Source organism: Rhinatrema bivittatum, chromosome 11, assembly GCF_901001135.1.
Source record: "Rhinatrema bivittatum chromosome 11, aRhiBiv1.1, whole genome shotgun sequence".
NCBI lineage: Eukaryota > Metazoa > Chordata > Amphibia > Gymnophiona > Rhinatrematidae > Rhinatrema > Rhinatrema bivittatum.
The window spans coordinates 73089667-73105633 of record NC_042625.1 but is presented as its reverse complement, the minus strand read 5'-3'; the positions used below and the strand labels follow the sequence as shown (position 1 = coordinate 73105633).

Genomic DNA, 15967 nt, shown 5'->3' with positions numbered 1-15967 from the left:
TTTTACCTTCAGCACTTATTGAGTCTTAAAGTCTTGTCAGTTAAGCAATTGAAAGGCTGAAAGGGCAGCATTGTTAGGCTATGCTTAGGGCATCAGTTGGCCTTAATCCGGCCCCTGCCTATCTAGTCTGTCCAGCCACACCAACTTGCTCACTCGCTCATTCCTTCGTTTTCCTTACATTTAAATTTAAGCTTTTTTTTTTTTTTTATAATGGAGAAGAGATACTCATTGCATCTCAGCATTCTTATACTTGGGAAGATTGGATGAGCTAATCAGTCTAATTGCCATTATCTGCCTACAACTACTCTACAGGAAAAGTGCAATAAGCATATTTCCCAGAGCATAAAACAAAAGCAGTCTCTAAGCATATATCTGTTACATTTTTAGGTTTCAGATTTTCCCCCCTATCTTTAAAGGCTGATTTACAGTACTCTAAGAATACAACATAAAGAACAGCATGGTTTGGGAAGATTTTTTTCTCTGGAAGTAAAAAAAAAATATAATAATAAATCAGGATTTCTTTAAGTTTAAGGGAGTGACCTATTCCTGTCCTGATATGGTTAATGCTAAATGTAGTTTTAGAGAAGACAAGATCTGTTTATAGACACACAAGCATAAGTCTTTTCTGGGTAACGATGCTTGAATCATCCTGACCTTGCATACCAGACACATGCACGTGTTCATTCTTGCCAGCACAGGGTGAACAGTAAGGGTTCTTATGTAATTTTCTTTTTAACAGAAATGCTCAAGCAAGAAAAGCCCCAGCAAGGGTAAACTAGTGGCCCTTTCACAAAAATTCAGAAGCTGAAACCCACTCACACTTACCCAGTGTAACGGATGCCATAACTGGCAAGAGCCTCTACAAATTAATCACGCAGGGCTTGTGTGATGTTACCTCTGTGAGAAGCCTGTAAACGAGAGTCTATGTTGAGTGAGACACTATGTTAGCAGGATTGTGACAGACATCTTTAGCAGAAATTCGTTTATGTAGAATTATCAATATAAGATGATACATGGCTATAGCATATCTGTCCCTTGGTTCACATTCAAGAATACAAGTGCCAAGCTGGGTGAGACAATAGATGCATAGAGCACAGCATCCTCTCTCTCCGGATCACTTAGAAATGCCCAATCAGATCCCTAGAAAGGCAATAAATAGGCGTTATGTTTACTAAATGTGCTCTTACCTGTTCTCAGCATGCCAGTGCTGTTACTTTTCACTGTGAAAAAGTAATCCTGCTTTTCTGCCAATGATTCATCTCAGTGAAAAAAACTGCATAGAACACAAAGGTTTAATTACAATTGGACTCTTAAATGAAAGTTACTTTGATATTGCATCACTGGTAAACCCAGGTTCAGAAAAACATTTAAAAACTTAATGACATTTGTTTTACATATTGAGAAATATGATGTCATAATATATCCCTGTACAGTATAAAATCTGATTAATTTTCAGAAGCTTGATACAATTAGGCAATATAAAAACCTGCCTACTTCCTCATTTCATCTCCACATATACCGTAATCTTCAGGAGCTCATCATAGACTGCAGCCCATGACGTTCCCCTGCAGCCCTCCCACTCCATAGTACTATAGGTCATTAAATGTGATGTCATAATATATTTATTTATTTTATTTATTTATTTCTTTTGTATACCGACATTCGATCGAGATATCACATCGGTTTCCAGAAAACAGGTTGAATAGAGCCGGAACTGCCCTATTTTACATTGTAACAAGAGAACAGTTGATTAAACAATAAATATAAGGAACATTGTAACATATGAATAAAATTAAAATTAAATATTAGATGTGGGTATATAGAAATGGCATATAGCCTATATACAATATGTACAATATGACTTGGTTATGAGTAGGGTGGGGGACAGGGAAAAGGGAGGTTACGAGAAGGGTGGGGGACAGGGAAAAGGGAGGATAGAGAAGGGGGGAGGGGTTATGTGTTCATGCAGAGTAGAAGTTATGCGGTAAGGCTTTCAAGAGCGTTTATTATAGGATGTTGGGGTTCAGGAGGGAATGCTTTCAAGAACAGCCATGTTTTGAGCTGTTTTTTAAAGACTTGCGGTGAGGGTTCGTTTCTGAGCTGTGGGGGGAGGGAGTTCCAGAGGGTAGGGCCAGCTATTGTAATGGCTCGTTTGCGTGTTGTATTGAGGTGAGCATTTTTAAGAGTTGGGATGGAGAGGAGACCTGAGTTGGTGGATCTGAGATTTCTTTGTGTGAAATATGGTTGGATGTTGTTGTTTAGCCAGACCATTCTGTTGTTGTTTATTTTTTTGTGAAGAAGGGTGAGGGTTTTATACTGGATTCTTAATATATCATAATATGTCATAATATATCTTGCTTAATGTAAAGTTTGAGAATAAGGTGGCAACTGACATTGCCAGAAAACAAGGCACCTATCAGAGTGCTTATTTACACATATAAATTTTCAGTTTGTACAATTAATTTTTTTTAATTTCTAAAGAAAACATGTACACCTTAGTAACAAAAACTCATAATACTTATTTTGAAATTACTCCTTCACTAAAATTCAGAAGTTGATCCACTCACATTTACCCAATGTAATAGATGCCATAACTGGCAGAAGCCCCTACAAATCATGTTTGTTTTTACTAAAGGTGTAGTGGAATATATTTTCTTCAGATGTTCTAAAAATGTTTTTAAATTGCACAAAAAGTATATATTATATATTATATATATATATAAATAAAAGCAATCTAATAGTGGTAGAAGATTTGGTAAGAGATGCTTGCTTATGAGTCTATCTACAGCCCATTGCAGGCAGAAGACACACACACAGCTCCTTTTTGGCCACGAGTCTTCTCCATGTCTGCACTGCCTGTTCTGTAGAGGATTTTTGTTAATGTAGGTTTGCCCTCGATTTGAAAAGGCTGAAACACACTGCTGTAAGAAATTTAAAAAAAAAGCTTGACTGATTGTGATGCCAAGTCTGGTCATGTGGTCATGACCTTTGAGGAGGGCAAGACAGTAACTTTTGGAGATAATGTTCCAAGGGGGAAAAGAAACCTGCATTTTAGGGAGAATGGCTGGATCCTCCAGGCAGTCTATGAAGGGTCTGGAGCTGCATTTCATATGGATTATAAAAGATGTTTATCATATTCATCTCCTGCTAAGTCATCTTGCTTCTCTGTAGGAAGTCCATATGTTTTAATTTCTCTATACCAGAATACATATATATTTACTATACAAAGGTGGCAACAATATATGTAAGCAGATAGCATGCTGCTTTGAAATAGTCTCCTGCCAACAAGAGCCAATGTTTGTGAATCACTGCCTGGAGGAACAGAATAATGAGTTCTTGACTTTTTAGATTTCTTTACAGCTGAATAGCACTATAAAATGAGACAATTGAGTCTTTTAAACTGGGAGCTACTTGTACTTAGAGTTGTGTGTCCAGGTTTAAGTCTAAAGATAGTAGTAAGTGGGGTTTTCCACATCATCATTTGTACTTCTTACACTAGCAGGTCTATTTCATCAGGTACTGCATCTTTAGGAACATTAAGATACTTCGGGTCAACTAACAAGACCTGGGGGGGGGGGGGAGTTATCTATATCAGAATCCAACACCATGGATCTTAATGTTTCAAATGAATGCACATCCCTAGCACCCAGACATGGACCCCATGTACTGTTCTGGAGAATTATGTAAACACAATACGATACAACACCCACAGGAAGCAGGGTAGGCTGCCTGAATTCACACATGCACTCACACTTTAAAATTGCTTAAAAAAAAAAAATCCAAAAACTTGATCTTCTCATCACAACTGTTTTACATATGCAAACATGTAAAATATTAAAAGTTTAAATATTTTAAATTCTATTTTCTTGGGAGTTGGGGGGGGGGGGGTTACAGTTTCCACATTATTCCTCCACCATTCCCTAAAATGCAATTTTATTTCAGTCACCACCCCTGCTCAAGCACCAGAACCTCTGACGTGTCAGAGAATGCGAACACAAGCAGAAATGCATCACTACAAGGCACGGTGAAGACATAAGCCCATCTTCCTATCCCTCGCGTGTTTATGTACATTACACATAAAATAATTCAAAGGGTGAACCCCCAAACACTTTTTTTTAAACCAACAGGAAAAAAAAAAAAACCACACTTCAGACCTATTCTTTTCTTCATGGTATATAATGCAAATTTATTTCAGACACAGAACTAAATACCTGGTACTTCTATCTGGTCGGTGTCACAGGGAAGCAAACACTGATGGAAATAAAGTATAAAGGGGCCAGCAACTCACTGGCCATCCAAACACACTGTCAGGACAAAAGCAAGTGAAGTCACAACTTTGCCTCCTCACTATAAAGAAAAATTATCTACAAGTTTAAATAGAGTGCAGAGCCAGTAAAACCAAATACCCCCATTCCCCAGTACTATATAAAATAAATCACATGGCCTGACTACAGCCACCTTATTTGTCATCAACGTATTTAGCACACTTATATCCCGCAATTCTAAAATAATCATTGTGGATTACAATGAAACATACATAAAAATACATAAATACAAATATAAACAAATTATAAATATTAAAAGCTTGCTTAAAAAGAAAAAAAAAGTTTTTAAACAACTTTCCGAATTTTAAAATAGTCTCATTGCGGATATCTAAAGACAGAGTATTCCACGGTTCAGGTGCATAAATAGAAAACATTTTAGATTGTGTAGAACAATCTCTCTTCGGTGGATTTTAGATTAGCTGTGCAGACTATTGTTTTAAACCATATGGATTATTGTAATTCTTTATATATAGGATTACCTAAATATTTACTTCATGTTTACAATTGATCCGAAGTGCTGCCATACAGACTGTATTGATTTGCCCTGGAGGGAACATTTAGTGGTCTTACATTGGTTGTCTGTTTCTCAAAGGATTAAGTTTAAGCAGGATTTTTTTTTTTTTTTTTTTGGTTGAGAAGCACGTTTCTACTTTCTGTGGTTTCTCCTACTTAGTATCGCAATTATACTAATAGGAATCACAGAAAGCAGAACCTTTTGGTTTTGTTTTTTTCCTGGTGAGCCCTTGAGCACAGCATGTTTTAAACACCAACTCCTGGGCAGGTATTACCGTATTTTTCGCTCCATAAGACGCACTTTTTTTCTCCCAAAAGTGGGGGGAAAATGTATGTGCGTCTTATGGAGCGAATATAAAAAAAACCCTAAAAATCTAAACCCCCCCCCTCGACTCCCCCAAGACCTGCCAAACGTCCCTGGTGGTCCAGCGGGGGTCCAGGAGCGGTCCGAGAGCGATCTCCTGGGCTTGGGCCGTCGGCTGCCAGTAATCAAAATGGCACAGACGGCCCTTTGCCCTCACTATGTCACTGGGACCGACCGCTGCTATTGGTCGGTCTCAGTGACATGGAGAGGGCAAAGGGCCGTCGGCGCCATTTTGTTTACTGGCAGCTGACGGCCGAAGAGATCGCTCCCGGACCGCTCCTGGACCCCCGCTGGACCACCAGGGACTTTTGGCAGGTCTTGGGTGGGGGGTCAGGAGGGTGGGGGGTTGTAGTAAATTAAGTCGGCAGGTCTTGGAGGTGGATCAGGAGGGTGGGGGTTGTTAATTAATTTAAAGGGTTGGGATGGGGGGGGGGTTTGGGGGGGAGGGGTTCCCAGAGAAAGAAAAGTTTTTTGATCTGGGGAGTGGACCGAAATGGCCCTCCCCAGACCCAAAAACAAAATGGGGAGAAAAAAAAAAAAAAAAGCTATGCACTCCCCTAATTTGCTCCATAAGATGCCCAGACGCAGAGCCGGTTTAGCACAATTTTTTTTTTTTTTTCCCCCCTCTGAATCCTAGGTGCGTCTTATGGAGCAAAAAATACGGTAAATTTGCTGCACTAAAATGGGCACCTTGGCCTCACAGCAATTTTTGGTAGTAGCCAATAGCCTCATCTATAAGGAATTTGCATGTGATGAGCACTATTAGCTAAGCACTCAATTGGACACGTATTTTGAACACGCTAATCCCCGTATTGCATTGGGAGATATTTTAGCATGTCCAAAACACACATCCAATAGTGTTACCCGGTGCGTTAGCCTGAGCACACTATTGCATCGGCCTGTATGTGCACATCCAGGTCAAAGAGTCATAAAACACTTCTGATGCACTTAAGGGAACCCCCAAAGCGAAAGTGTTAACATCCATGCTCACTCAGTCAAAGGGGGGGTGGGGGGAATGAAAGGTAAAGTTAAGAATTCTGTAGCTCTCTCCCCACCCCTCTCCTTTCATCAAAGTCACTTGTCCCACCCAGCCATTCCTTGCATTTTCCACTTAGGCATGACTATGGAGTTTATGGAGCCTACTGGCAAGGTTGGTGAGTGAAGCGAGGAGGGGTGCAATCCTAGTGATTTTATGAACTTCTCATATCCTCTCTCAGCCATCTCTTTTCCAAGCTGAAGAGTCCTAGGCTGCATAGCCACAGGAGATGTTACATCCCCTTTATCATATGGGTCGCACTCCTCTGCACTTTGTCTAGTTCCACTATGTCCTTCTTGAGATGGATTGACCAGAACTGCACACAATACTCAGGGGCGGTCACACCATGGCTCGAAAACTGAGGCAATATATTTTCTGTTTTACTCTCCATTCCTTCTCAGATAATTCCTAACGTTCTAATTGCTTTTTTGACAGCCACCATGCTCTGAGCAGAGGACATCGATGTACTGTCCACAAGGACTCCAAGGTCCGCTTCCTGGATCGGGATTCCTAATACAGAACCCAGCATCATATACATGTAGTTGGGATTTTTTTTTCCTCTGTGCATCACTTTGCACTTTTCTATATTAAATTACATTTGCCATTCACTTGCCCAGTCTTTCTGCAGTTCCTCGCAATCCGCTGCCATTTTAACTACCGGTACTTTGAATAACTACGGTATGTCACCTGCAAATCTGATCACCTCACTTGTTCCCTTTTCCAGATCATTTATGAATGTGTTAAAATAGCACCAGTCCCAGTAGCAATCCCTGTTGAACTCCACTAATGACCTTTCTCCATTTAGTTCTACCTCTATTTCTGCCCTTTTAACCACTTACCTACCCACAACAGAATGCTGCCTATCCCATGACTTTGTAATTTCCTGACGTGTCTTACTCCTGGGGGAATTCTGCACACAATTTTTAAATTCTGTGCGAAAAAAAAAAATAAAAAATTCTGCATATGATATTTTAAAATCCTGTATATTATATTTATTAAATTAATACAAAGTAATCACTGTGAGAGTAGTAATTTAAATTTTAAAACAGAAAAAGGTTTTTACTCAAAGATGCAAAATATGTTTTTGGTGCCAAATTCTTCCAGGAGTACAATTTATCAGTTCTTTTAAACTGCTAAATCAGAACAAGTGAGATCAGAGCGGTATACAATAACCTAAAAAATATAACAGCACAACAAGATACAAAATCATTAAAATACACCAACATAAAATCATTCATCAAAACATAGCTCACTAAAAAGCAAAAAAGTAATCCCAAAAGCACGAAGGTTCATGGGTTAAAATAACCAAGCTTACTACACCATATCTAGGGCCTCTGGTTTTTGGGGATTTTACTTTAGCAATCTACAGAACCCAAGGGGAGCTTAGAGCTGCAGGCAGTGCCAGTTCATTACAGCTGCCAATGCTTGTGGCAGTGTTGCAGTCTTTGTGGTTGTAGCTAAAAGTGTCAGCAGTTAAAGAAGTCATGCCGCAAGCAGCTCTTCTTGGGCTCCAACAACATCCAAATAAAAATCTCTGAAATCAAGCAGCTCTAGCCATAAAGCAGTAGTCACTTCCTCTAAACACACAATCCCTCCCACAGCTCATCTCCCAAACACTGTCTCCCCCCCCCCCTTTTGTTCTCTCCAACCAGTTCATGCTCTCCAACACTCTTCCCAGCTTGCGCCTGTCAACAATCTCTCCCAGTTCATCCTTTGCAATACTCTCTCCCCCCAACGCATTTTTCCCCAGCTTATTCCTCCCATCATTCTTTCCCCCTCCTTCTCCAACTCCTCCCTTCAAATACTTTCTCCCCAGATCATCCCTTCCAACTCTCCCCGCCCCCCCCCCTCAGTTGTCCCCTCCAATACTCTTGTCACCAGCTCACATCCCTCGACTAGCTTGTCTCCCCACCTCAAACAGGTCCCCTCTCCCCATTGCCTCTCACTACCTCTCCCAGCGACCAACACCACAGCAGTCTTCCTGCACCCCCATGGCTCACAGTGCCCGAATTCTTGTGCTGTTCTCAATCTCATGAGAACAGCATGAGAGTTCTGGCATCGCATCTCATACTGAGAAGCCATGGTGCAGAAAATGGCAGCAGCAGCTGCTCCTTCTCCTATAGTCTCTTGCCAACTTGAGAGTCAATTCTGTGCAGAATCAGATAGACTCTGCACCATGCAGAAATTATGCATTGTGTAAGATTCCCCCCAGGAGCAGTCTCTCATGGGGACTTTGTTAAATGCCTTTTGAAAATCCAATTTTACTAAATCAACCAGCTCACCTTTATCTACATGTTTATTTACACCTTCAAAAAAATCCTCAAAGATTGTTAAGACAAGACTTCCCCTTGCTAAAACCATATTAACTTTTCCATTAAGCCCTGTCTATCTATATGGACAGTGATTTCGTTTTTAAGAATGGCTTCTACTAGTTTGCCAGGCACCGACAGGCTCACCAGTCTATAGTTTCCCAGATCATCCCTGGATCCTTTTTTGAAAATTGGCATCACCATAGCCACCATCCAGTCTTTAGGAAATGTGGCTGTTTTAAATGAAAGGTTACTAGTAACAGGTTAATTATTTCATATTTTAGTTTTTAGAACTCTGGGGTGGGTGCCATCTGGTCCCAGTGATTTGTTTCTCATAAGAACATAAGAAAATGCCACACTGGGTCAGACCAAGGGCCCATCAAGCCCAGCATCCTGTTTCCAACAGTGGCCAATCCAGGCCATAAGAACCTGGCAGGTACCCAAAAACCTTTAGTTTGTTAATCTGATCGATTATACTCTTCACTGTCACAGATATTTGTTGTTGCTGCTCAGAATCTCCACCATTAATGTTACAGATGTGGGTATGCTGTCAACATTCTCCTCTAAAGACTGAGGCAAGGAATTCATTCAGGTTTTTTTGCTATTTCCTTGTCCTCCCTGAGCATCTCTTTCGCCCTTTGGTCATCTAGCAGTCCAAATGACTCCCTTACAGACTTTTTGCTTCAAATGTAATTGAAAAACTTTTAATTAGCTTTGCCTCACTAGCAAGATTTTTCTCAAATTCTCTCTTGGACTGCCTAACTACTGTTTACATTGACTTGCCAGTGCTAATGCTCTTGCCTATTTTCATCATTCATCTGCTTTCCTTTTTTTTTTTTTTTTTTTTTTTTTTTTTTTTTTTAACTATGCCCTTTTAGCTTTAACTGCCTCCTTTACCTCAAATTAAATCCTGCAGGTAGTTTGCATTATAAAATGTCAAAAAAAAGACCAAAGAATACATTTTATCTGGGCTTCCAAAATTATGTTTTTCAGAAGTGTCCAGGCCTCATGCAAACTTAATACTTGCAACTACTCTTTAGTATTTATTTTCTAATTAATTTTCTCATTCTATCATGCTCCCTTTATAAAGTTATGTCCTACTGTAGTAATTTTACTTAATGTCCTCTCTCCAATGATTACATCAAATTTGATTGCTATTGCTTAGTGGCCCAACACAGTAACTCCTCATACCAGGTTGTATGCTCCATTTAGGACTAGATCTAAAGTTGCTGCCCCTCTCAATGGTTATAGGAACAGCTGCTCCATGAAGCAGTTATTTATGGCATCTAGAAAACTCTCTAGCACGTCCCAATGAGACACTGACGAGGGTAATTGATATCTCATTACGTATGCCAAATGTATTTGCTTTTATAATTTCAGCTAGTATTTCACTGTGATTCTTCATTTTGGCCAGATAGATAGAAGAGAAAGTGATGATGCCAGGGGTTGGGGGAGAAGGGTGGAGGGACAGGGAAGATTATGATGATTCAAGGAGGTGGGGAGGAAAGATGATGATGCCAGGGAGTGAGGCTGGGGGAAGGTGATACCAGGGGGTGGGAGAGACAAATGACTGATGTCAGTTGGGTGGAGGAGAGAAAAGAAAAGGAAGGTGATGATAGTGATCCCAGGGGGTGAAGAGAAAAGGAAAGACTGTGAATGGCATGGGGTGTGTAGGGAGAGGGAAGAAAGCGATGATGCCAGGGGTTAGCAAGAGGGGAAACTTGATGCCAGGGGATGGAGGGAGAAGGATGGAATCACAGGGAAGGAGATGATATCAGGAGAGAGTGAAAGGGATGATGTGAGGGGGTGTAAAAGAGGTGATGGAAGAGAAGGAAGATGGTGACTGAGGTGGTGGGAGATGGAAGATGATGCCGGGGGTGGGGGAGAGAGGTAAAAGGAAAGGGAAGGTGGTACTGATTCCAGGGGTAAGGAAGTGGAGAGAGAGAGGATGATGCCGGGGGTGGGGGAGAGAGGTAAAAGGAAAGGGAAGGTGGTACTGATTCCAGGGTAAGGAGGTGGAGAGAGAGGATGATGTTGATGCCAGGGAGCGAGGGAAGGGGAAGGGAAGATGATGCCCTGGGAGAGGCATGATTATGTTGCTGTGGGAAAAGGAAGGGAGGAGGAGATGATGCCAAGAGGTGGGAGGAGAAGGAAGAGAAGAGAAAGTGATGATGGGGAAGTGGATGGTGAGCCACAAAGTGACCCCTAAGCCAGGTGTGCCCTAAAAAAAAAAAAAAGGACTGGGAACCAATGGTCTACTTCAGTGGTTCAACAGGTGTGTTGGGATACATTTCTGCAACACAGGGCCAGCGAGATGCTGCTCTCTCATCAACCCGGGTGGGAGTCAGTTGACTTTCTCTTTTAAATCGGGCCTGGCAAGATTATTCTTGCTTTCTTCTCCTCTTTCTGGCGCAGTGGGAGCTGTTTCCTCCTTCACCCAGATCAGAGCAAGACATTGGCAACTCCTGCTTTTCTGGGCCTGACAAGACACCAATTTTATCTTCACCCGCTGGGTCTGGAATGATGCTGCTCGTGCTCTCTTTATCCTGTGGAGGGAATGCTGGGCACAGAGAGGTGGAAAAGAGCAAAACTGCTGGTGCTGCTGAGCAGGAAGGGGGCAGAGAGAGGGGAACACAGGGAAAAGGATGCAGAGCATGTGAAATGCTGGGCAGGGATGATTGAAAGGGAATAGATGGAAGAAGTGAGGAAAGCTGAGGGGCACAGAGGGGGATGACAGGGTGCAAGAACCATAATGTGTTAGTTTTGGGAATGTTCATTTCTTTTATTGTTGTACTTTGCTTAGAATGGGAGGAAATATATTTGTTTCTAGTTCTCCAGTTTTCTACTGTATGCAGAGTGGCTTTTTGGGGTTTCCATTCCAGTCTATTTCCACATTTGTAATTTGTGGTCTTTTATTCTGTATATGGCGAAGGTCAGTTCTGTGTTTGTGACTAAGGTGATGTATTTTGCTAGCATATAGGCATTTGTATCAGTCTTATTTGCTGTGTTTTCTTAATAGAACATGCATTGAAGCACTGCTATCTTTTCATATTTCTGTTCAAGTCCTTGGAGTTAGTACTGTTATGGTATGGCAGGTTTGCTACACATGCTAAGTGGATTTATTTTTTTCTTCAGGTTTCATATTTTATAACAGGCCTAGTAGTAGAGGGAGTTTGTGTTGCTATTACTGAGATGACATCAGAATATCTTTTTTGTATGGTGATTTGTATAGGGAAATGTCCTAGTTCTGCTCTGCACCCATTACTGGGTGTCCGGGAGGTTCCTGTGGATACAGAGTATGCATTTACATTTATCCCCATGACAGTAATGTGTTCAGTGAATCATGCAAGTGAGCATCAGCTATCAGGTGTGTCCCAACAGAAAAGAAGGTTGAGGACCACTGGTCTAGTTTAAAATCTGGTCTCTCACTTTTATAAATGTTAGCACCAACAGCCCGATTCCACTCTGGTTAAGGTGGAGCCTATCCCATCGGAATAGACTCCCCCTTCCCCAGAATGTAAGTAAGATTAATTGGTCTTCTTGGTCAATTTCCTTTTTCACATCAAACACTAGTAACTAGTTGCTAGGAACCAGTACTCATTTTTTCACATCGAGTAACCTTTATAAACTCAATTCTAATACTTACAAACAAATACTAACTTATATTAGCTCACAATGAACTCAAAGGCTATTATCTCTAAACTCACACAATTCCTAAATACCGGCAAACAAATATACTAGTTCACAAAATTAACCTAAAGTCCTATATCTAAACACACACAATTCTTAACACTTGCAAACAAATACTAGACGTATACTTATGTTTACCCAAATTAGCCCTGACACCCAAAATAATCTCTCGTATGGTCCAGCTAATTTGGGTAAACATAAGTAATATCAAGGCCAAAACCTGCATAGAAGTGTAGTACAGGAGAACGAGAACAGCATAAGACAGGTCAGAAAAGGAGAATGAGGAGGGAAGAGACCATGATATTGAGGAGTTGGTGGTTTCCCGTGGGATGACTCATTTCAGAGGAAGCTCCAGTGGCCATGTTGCATGATATTGAGGAGTTGGTGGTTGAGCTCCTGGTGTATGTGGAGATATATATGTATATATATATATATATATATATAAGTAACAGTGTACTGCAATAAAGTAACAGTAAATGGTGGTAAATAAAGACCAAAATGGCCCATCCAGTCTGCCCAGCTGAGATTCATCATCTTTTGGTAGACGTGCACATAAAATTCCCAAATGAGACTCATCAACTCCCTCCTTGGGAGTTCCACTGATCTCTCAACCCTCTTCTCATAAATTGGTCCCAAGCATAGCCAAAGCCATCACATGGTCATTATACTGTAGGCCTCACTATACTTTTGAGTCCTAATAAAAGTTATATCATCGTACTGGATTTTAATGCCACTACATAAAGTGTAGTTACCGTCATGGTTTGGTTTTTTTTGTTTTTTTTAGTTATGATGCAATTTTACCACTGTTCCAGACAAATCTGCCAACCTCTTTTCCTCCAATGCCCTGGCCCTCTCTTTCTCTCCTGAGAATTTGAAGAGCCAGAAGGCAATGGGAGAGCTGAAACCGCCTCTGGGGCTGCTCCTTGCCCATACAAAATGCCTGCAAACCCTTAAAAAATTATTTTGAAATGACGGCCCAGGATTTTGAACACAGGAGAAGCTGGCACAGGTGGAACAGGAGCAGCTGTTGACCGAGAGCCCACCGCTGCATTTACATTCTGATGTTCAGCATTAAGGCCTCAAGTCCCCTTTGCTGTTCCACAACCACCACATGGCCACTGGAGCTTCCTCTGAAATGAGTCATCCCACTGGAAACTTCTGGAAAGCAGTGTTCCCTATTTCGGATCCTCTGCTGCTGTCCAGCTTCTTCCCAAGCCGTAGAATGCTTGCTTGCAACAGAGCTCTGAAATGCTTTCCATCTGCATCTTTCTAAGATTACAGGCTGTACAGACTATGGTTTCTCTCCTTTGCTCTGTCGCCTATTCCACCGTGCTCATGCTTGCTCTTGTAGCAAAGAGAAACAGCCCCAACAAAAACTCCAAATTCTGGAGATTCACTGAGGCAGCACAGTCCAGACAAGCCCTCCTTCTGCTGCCACAGCCTCACCTGCTGAACAGGTCAATCTGATTTATTTTTTGTACTTTATTGCTGGCTCTCACAAACAGCATGAATATTTAAAAAGGGCAAAGGATAGAGACAGGAAGAGAAGGGAGTAAACTGGAGGGGAGAGGGGAAAGAAAAGGGATCCGAAACTAGACCACCTGGAAGCCCCTGGTGCTGGTTCACTCAGAGGAAAGGAGCGCAAGGCTGTCATCTCTGGAGCAAATACATTTTGTTTGCGTTTAATCAAACCCAAATATCCTGCTTAAAGGACAGCATGAGAACTAGTCTTTCACCTCAGGAGTAACTCCAAGTTTTTCCTTTTCAGTCTACCAGACCTTAGTACATAACCCATGATGCTTGCCTACCATCTCTGTAAGACAGAATACTGGGAGGCTGGTGTCAGCAGAGAATCATCTGCTGGTTGGTGAGCATATCCCACTTGTCTGGATAAAGAGGAAATGGTAGATAACTGAAATAAGATACATAACCATAGTATAAATAATATACTCAAACTTAGTACATAACAGATAAGAATGATACACAACACATCAATACAGGTGATTAAAAACAGTAGAGGGAGGTCAGAGGTGCGAGGTGTGTTTCAGCCTGCTAGAACAAACGTTAAGAGGGATCAGCACAGCATGTCAGGTATTAGTTTGGCCACTGTTGGGAGAAAGTTCCCAAATGTGATTATGAAAGAGAAGGTATGCTTAAAGTTCAGGCCAGCATGGAGTCTTTTAGCTGTCCATCTCAAATAATTAAGGCTAATATTACAAAGAAGGGTGGGCTCAAGACAAACCAATACATGCAAACAGACATTAGGCATGCTTTTACCATTTTGTCTATAGGCCACTCATGACAGTATACACACAAAACAGCTACTTACACGGTGTTATCTGACAAGATTAGGTCTAGTTCGCTCTCCCTGTTCATGTCTAAGAAACAAGGTTTCCCAAACTCACTTTTTTTTTTGCCCCTTCTGAGTTATGGATAACACTCATCAGTAAGAACAAAATCTCTCTCCCCCTCACCCCCAAAAATCACAAGCTCATACAAAAGCACACATAAACGAATCTCGAACTATCAAAGCAGTGTGCAAAAGCCAACAAATCCAGGCACAAAAATCCACATGCAGAATAATGAAACCAAGGCAATGGAAAACAATATTGGGCCAGCAAAGGAAACTGCACTCTTTCATATCTCGCCATTTACGTGCACTTAAAAAACAAACTTTTAGGAAGAAAAAAAAAGCATAACACAACCTATATATGTTTATTTATATGCACACACAACTGCATTTGTATATTTAGTTTTATATAGTGTGTGATGTATATACATATATAATCTATACACACTATGTTTATTTGTTACTTGGATTTATTACCCACCTTTATGAATAAGAAATTAATTCATGATGTGTCCGTTCACTTTACACATGTGTGAATATATTGCATAGGCATCTATGAATGTGAAAAGGGGAGCTTAATGTGCTAAACCGCGCAGCGAGTCACCTCGTCAAAGGGCCGCCAGTCCTCGGTCCCTTGCCTTCCTTCTCTTACCTACAGCAGTTCTTGCCGCGGCCTGGTCCAACACTTCCCCTCCAGTCTTGTCTGCCTTCCCGTCGCTCGGTGGCTGGGGGGAGGGGCGCCTCTGTGAGGGGCTGCGAGATCTCACGACTCTCCCGTCACCAGGAGACTCTTCACACTGACTCCGTTACAACAGCCGCCGCCGCCACCACTCGCACCGGCGGTGAACGCGAGCACCCGGCCGGCTAGCCGCCCGGAACTGTCTCGAGCCTCCTTAATTTCCGAAGCGCTCGCATCCGCTCGCTGCGCCTGCGCACTCAGCACGCGGCCCACCTCCCCTCAGAGAGCGAGGCGCCTTGGTGTCTGCTGCCGCCACCCAGTCCATCCGGTTCCTCAGCCATTGGTTGAGGGTTGACAAGGTAAAGGTGGAAGTGGGGGCTCAGAAAAGAACGTGGACTTCAAAGCGGAAGTGACGCATGTTTTAATGAACTAAGTCTTTTATGCGCCCTATGTAAGGTTCATCAATAGCGAATTGTTGTTTGGGGGGAGCAGACTGGAATCCATAAATTATATAATTATTTAACTATTTGGGATAAATAGGATGGTGCCCAGAGTAGTTTATATGAATATGGGGAAATAAAGGCAATAAACAAAAGAAAAGGGTAAGGCGATACCTTTCTGTAAGACTATCATTGTGTTTCGTGACTAGCTTTTGAGGCCACATTTCTTTTCATCAGTCCTAAATAACATGAGCTATGGTA

The 15967-nt window shown here is 41.7% G+C and overlaps 2 protein-coding genes across 4 annotated transcripts in view; one reads left to right on the top strand and one right to left on the bottom strand.

Moving 5' to 3' along the window:
* C11H19orf47 (chromosome 11 C19orf47 homolog) overlaps nt 1–15515 on the bottom strand; it is a 45541-nt gene extending 30026 nt beyond the window's left edge. The window contains exons 1-3 of one of the 3 annotated variants that reach the window (XM_029571526.1): nt 15240–15515; nt 1188–1273; nt 826–908 (exon numbers count right to left, since the gene is read on the bottom strand). In XM_029571526.1, the coding sequence (XP_029427386.1) occupies nt 826–844 (19 nt within the window). In that variant the 5' untranslated portion in view covers nt 845–908; nt 1188–1273; nt 15240–15515. Of the gene's footprint in view, nt 1–825; nt 909–1187; nt 1274–13973; nt 13995–15068; nt 15101–15239 lie in introns of those variants that run through there. The other 2 variants (XM_029571527.1, XM_029571528.1) reach the window with 2 other exon arrangements.
* Nucleotides 15512–15967, top strand: part of PLD3 (phospholipase D family member 3) — a 62178-nt gene continuing 61722 nt past the window's right edge. Inside the window, exon 1 of the mRNA XM_029571525.1 lies at nt 15512–15625. The gene's annotated coding sequence lies outside the window, so the exon portion shown is untranslated. The remainder of the gene's footprint in view (nt 15626–15967) is intronic.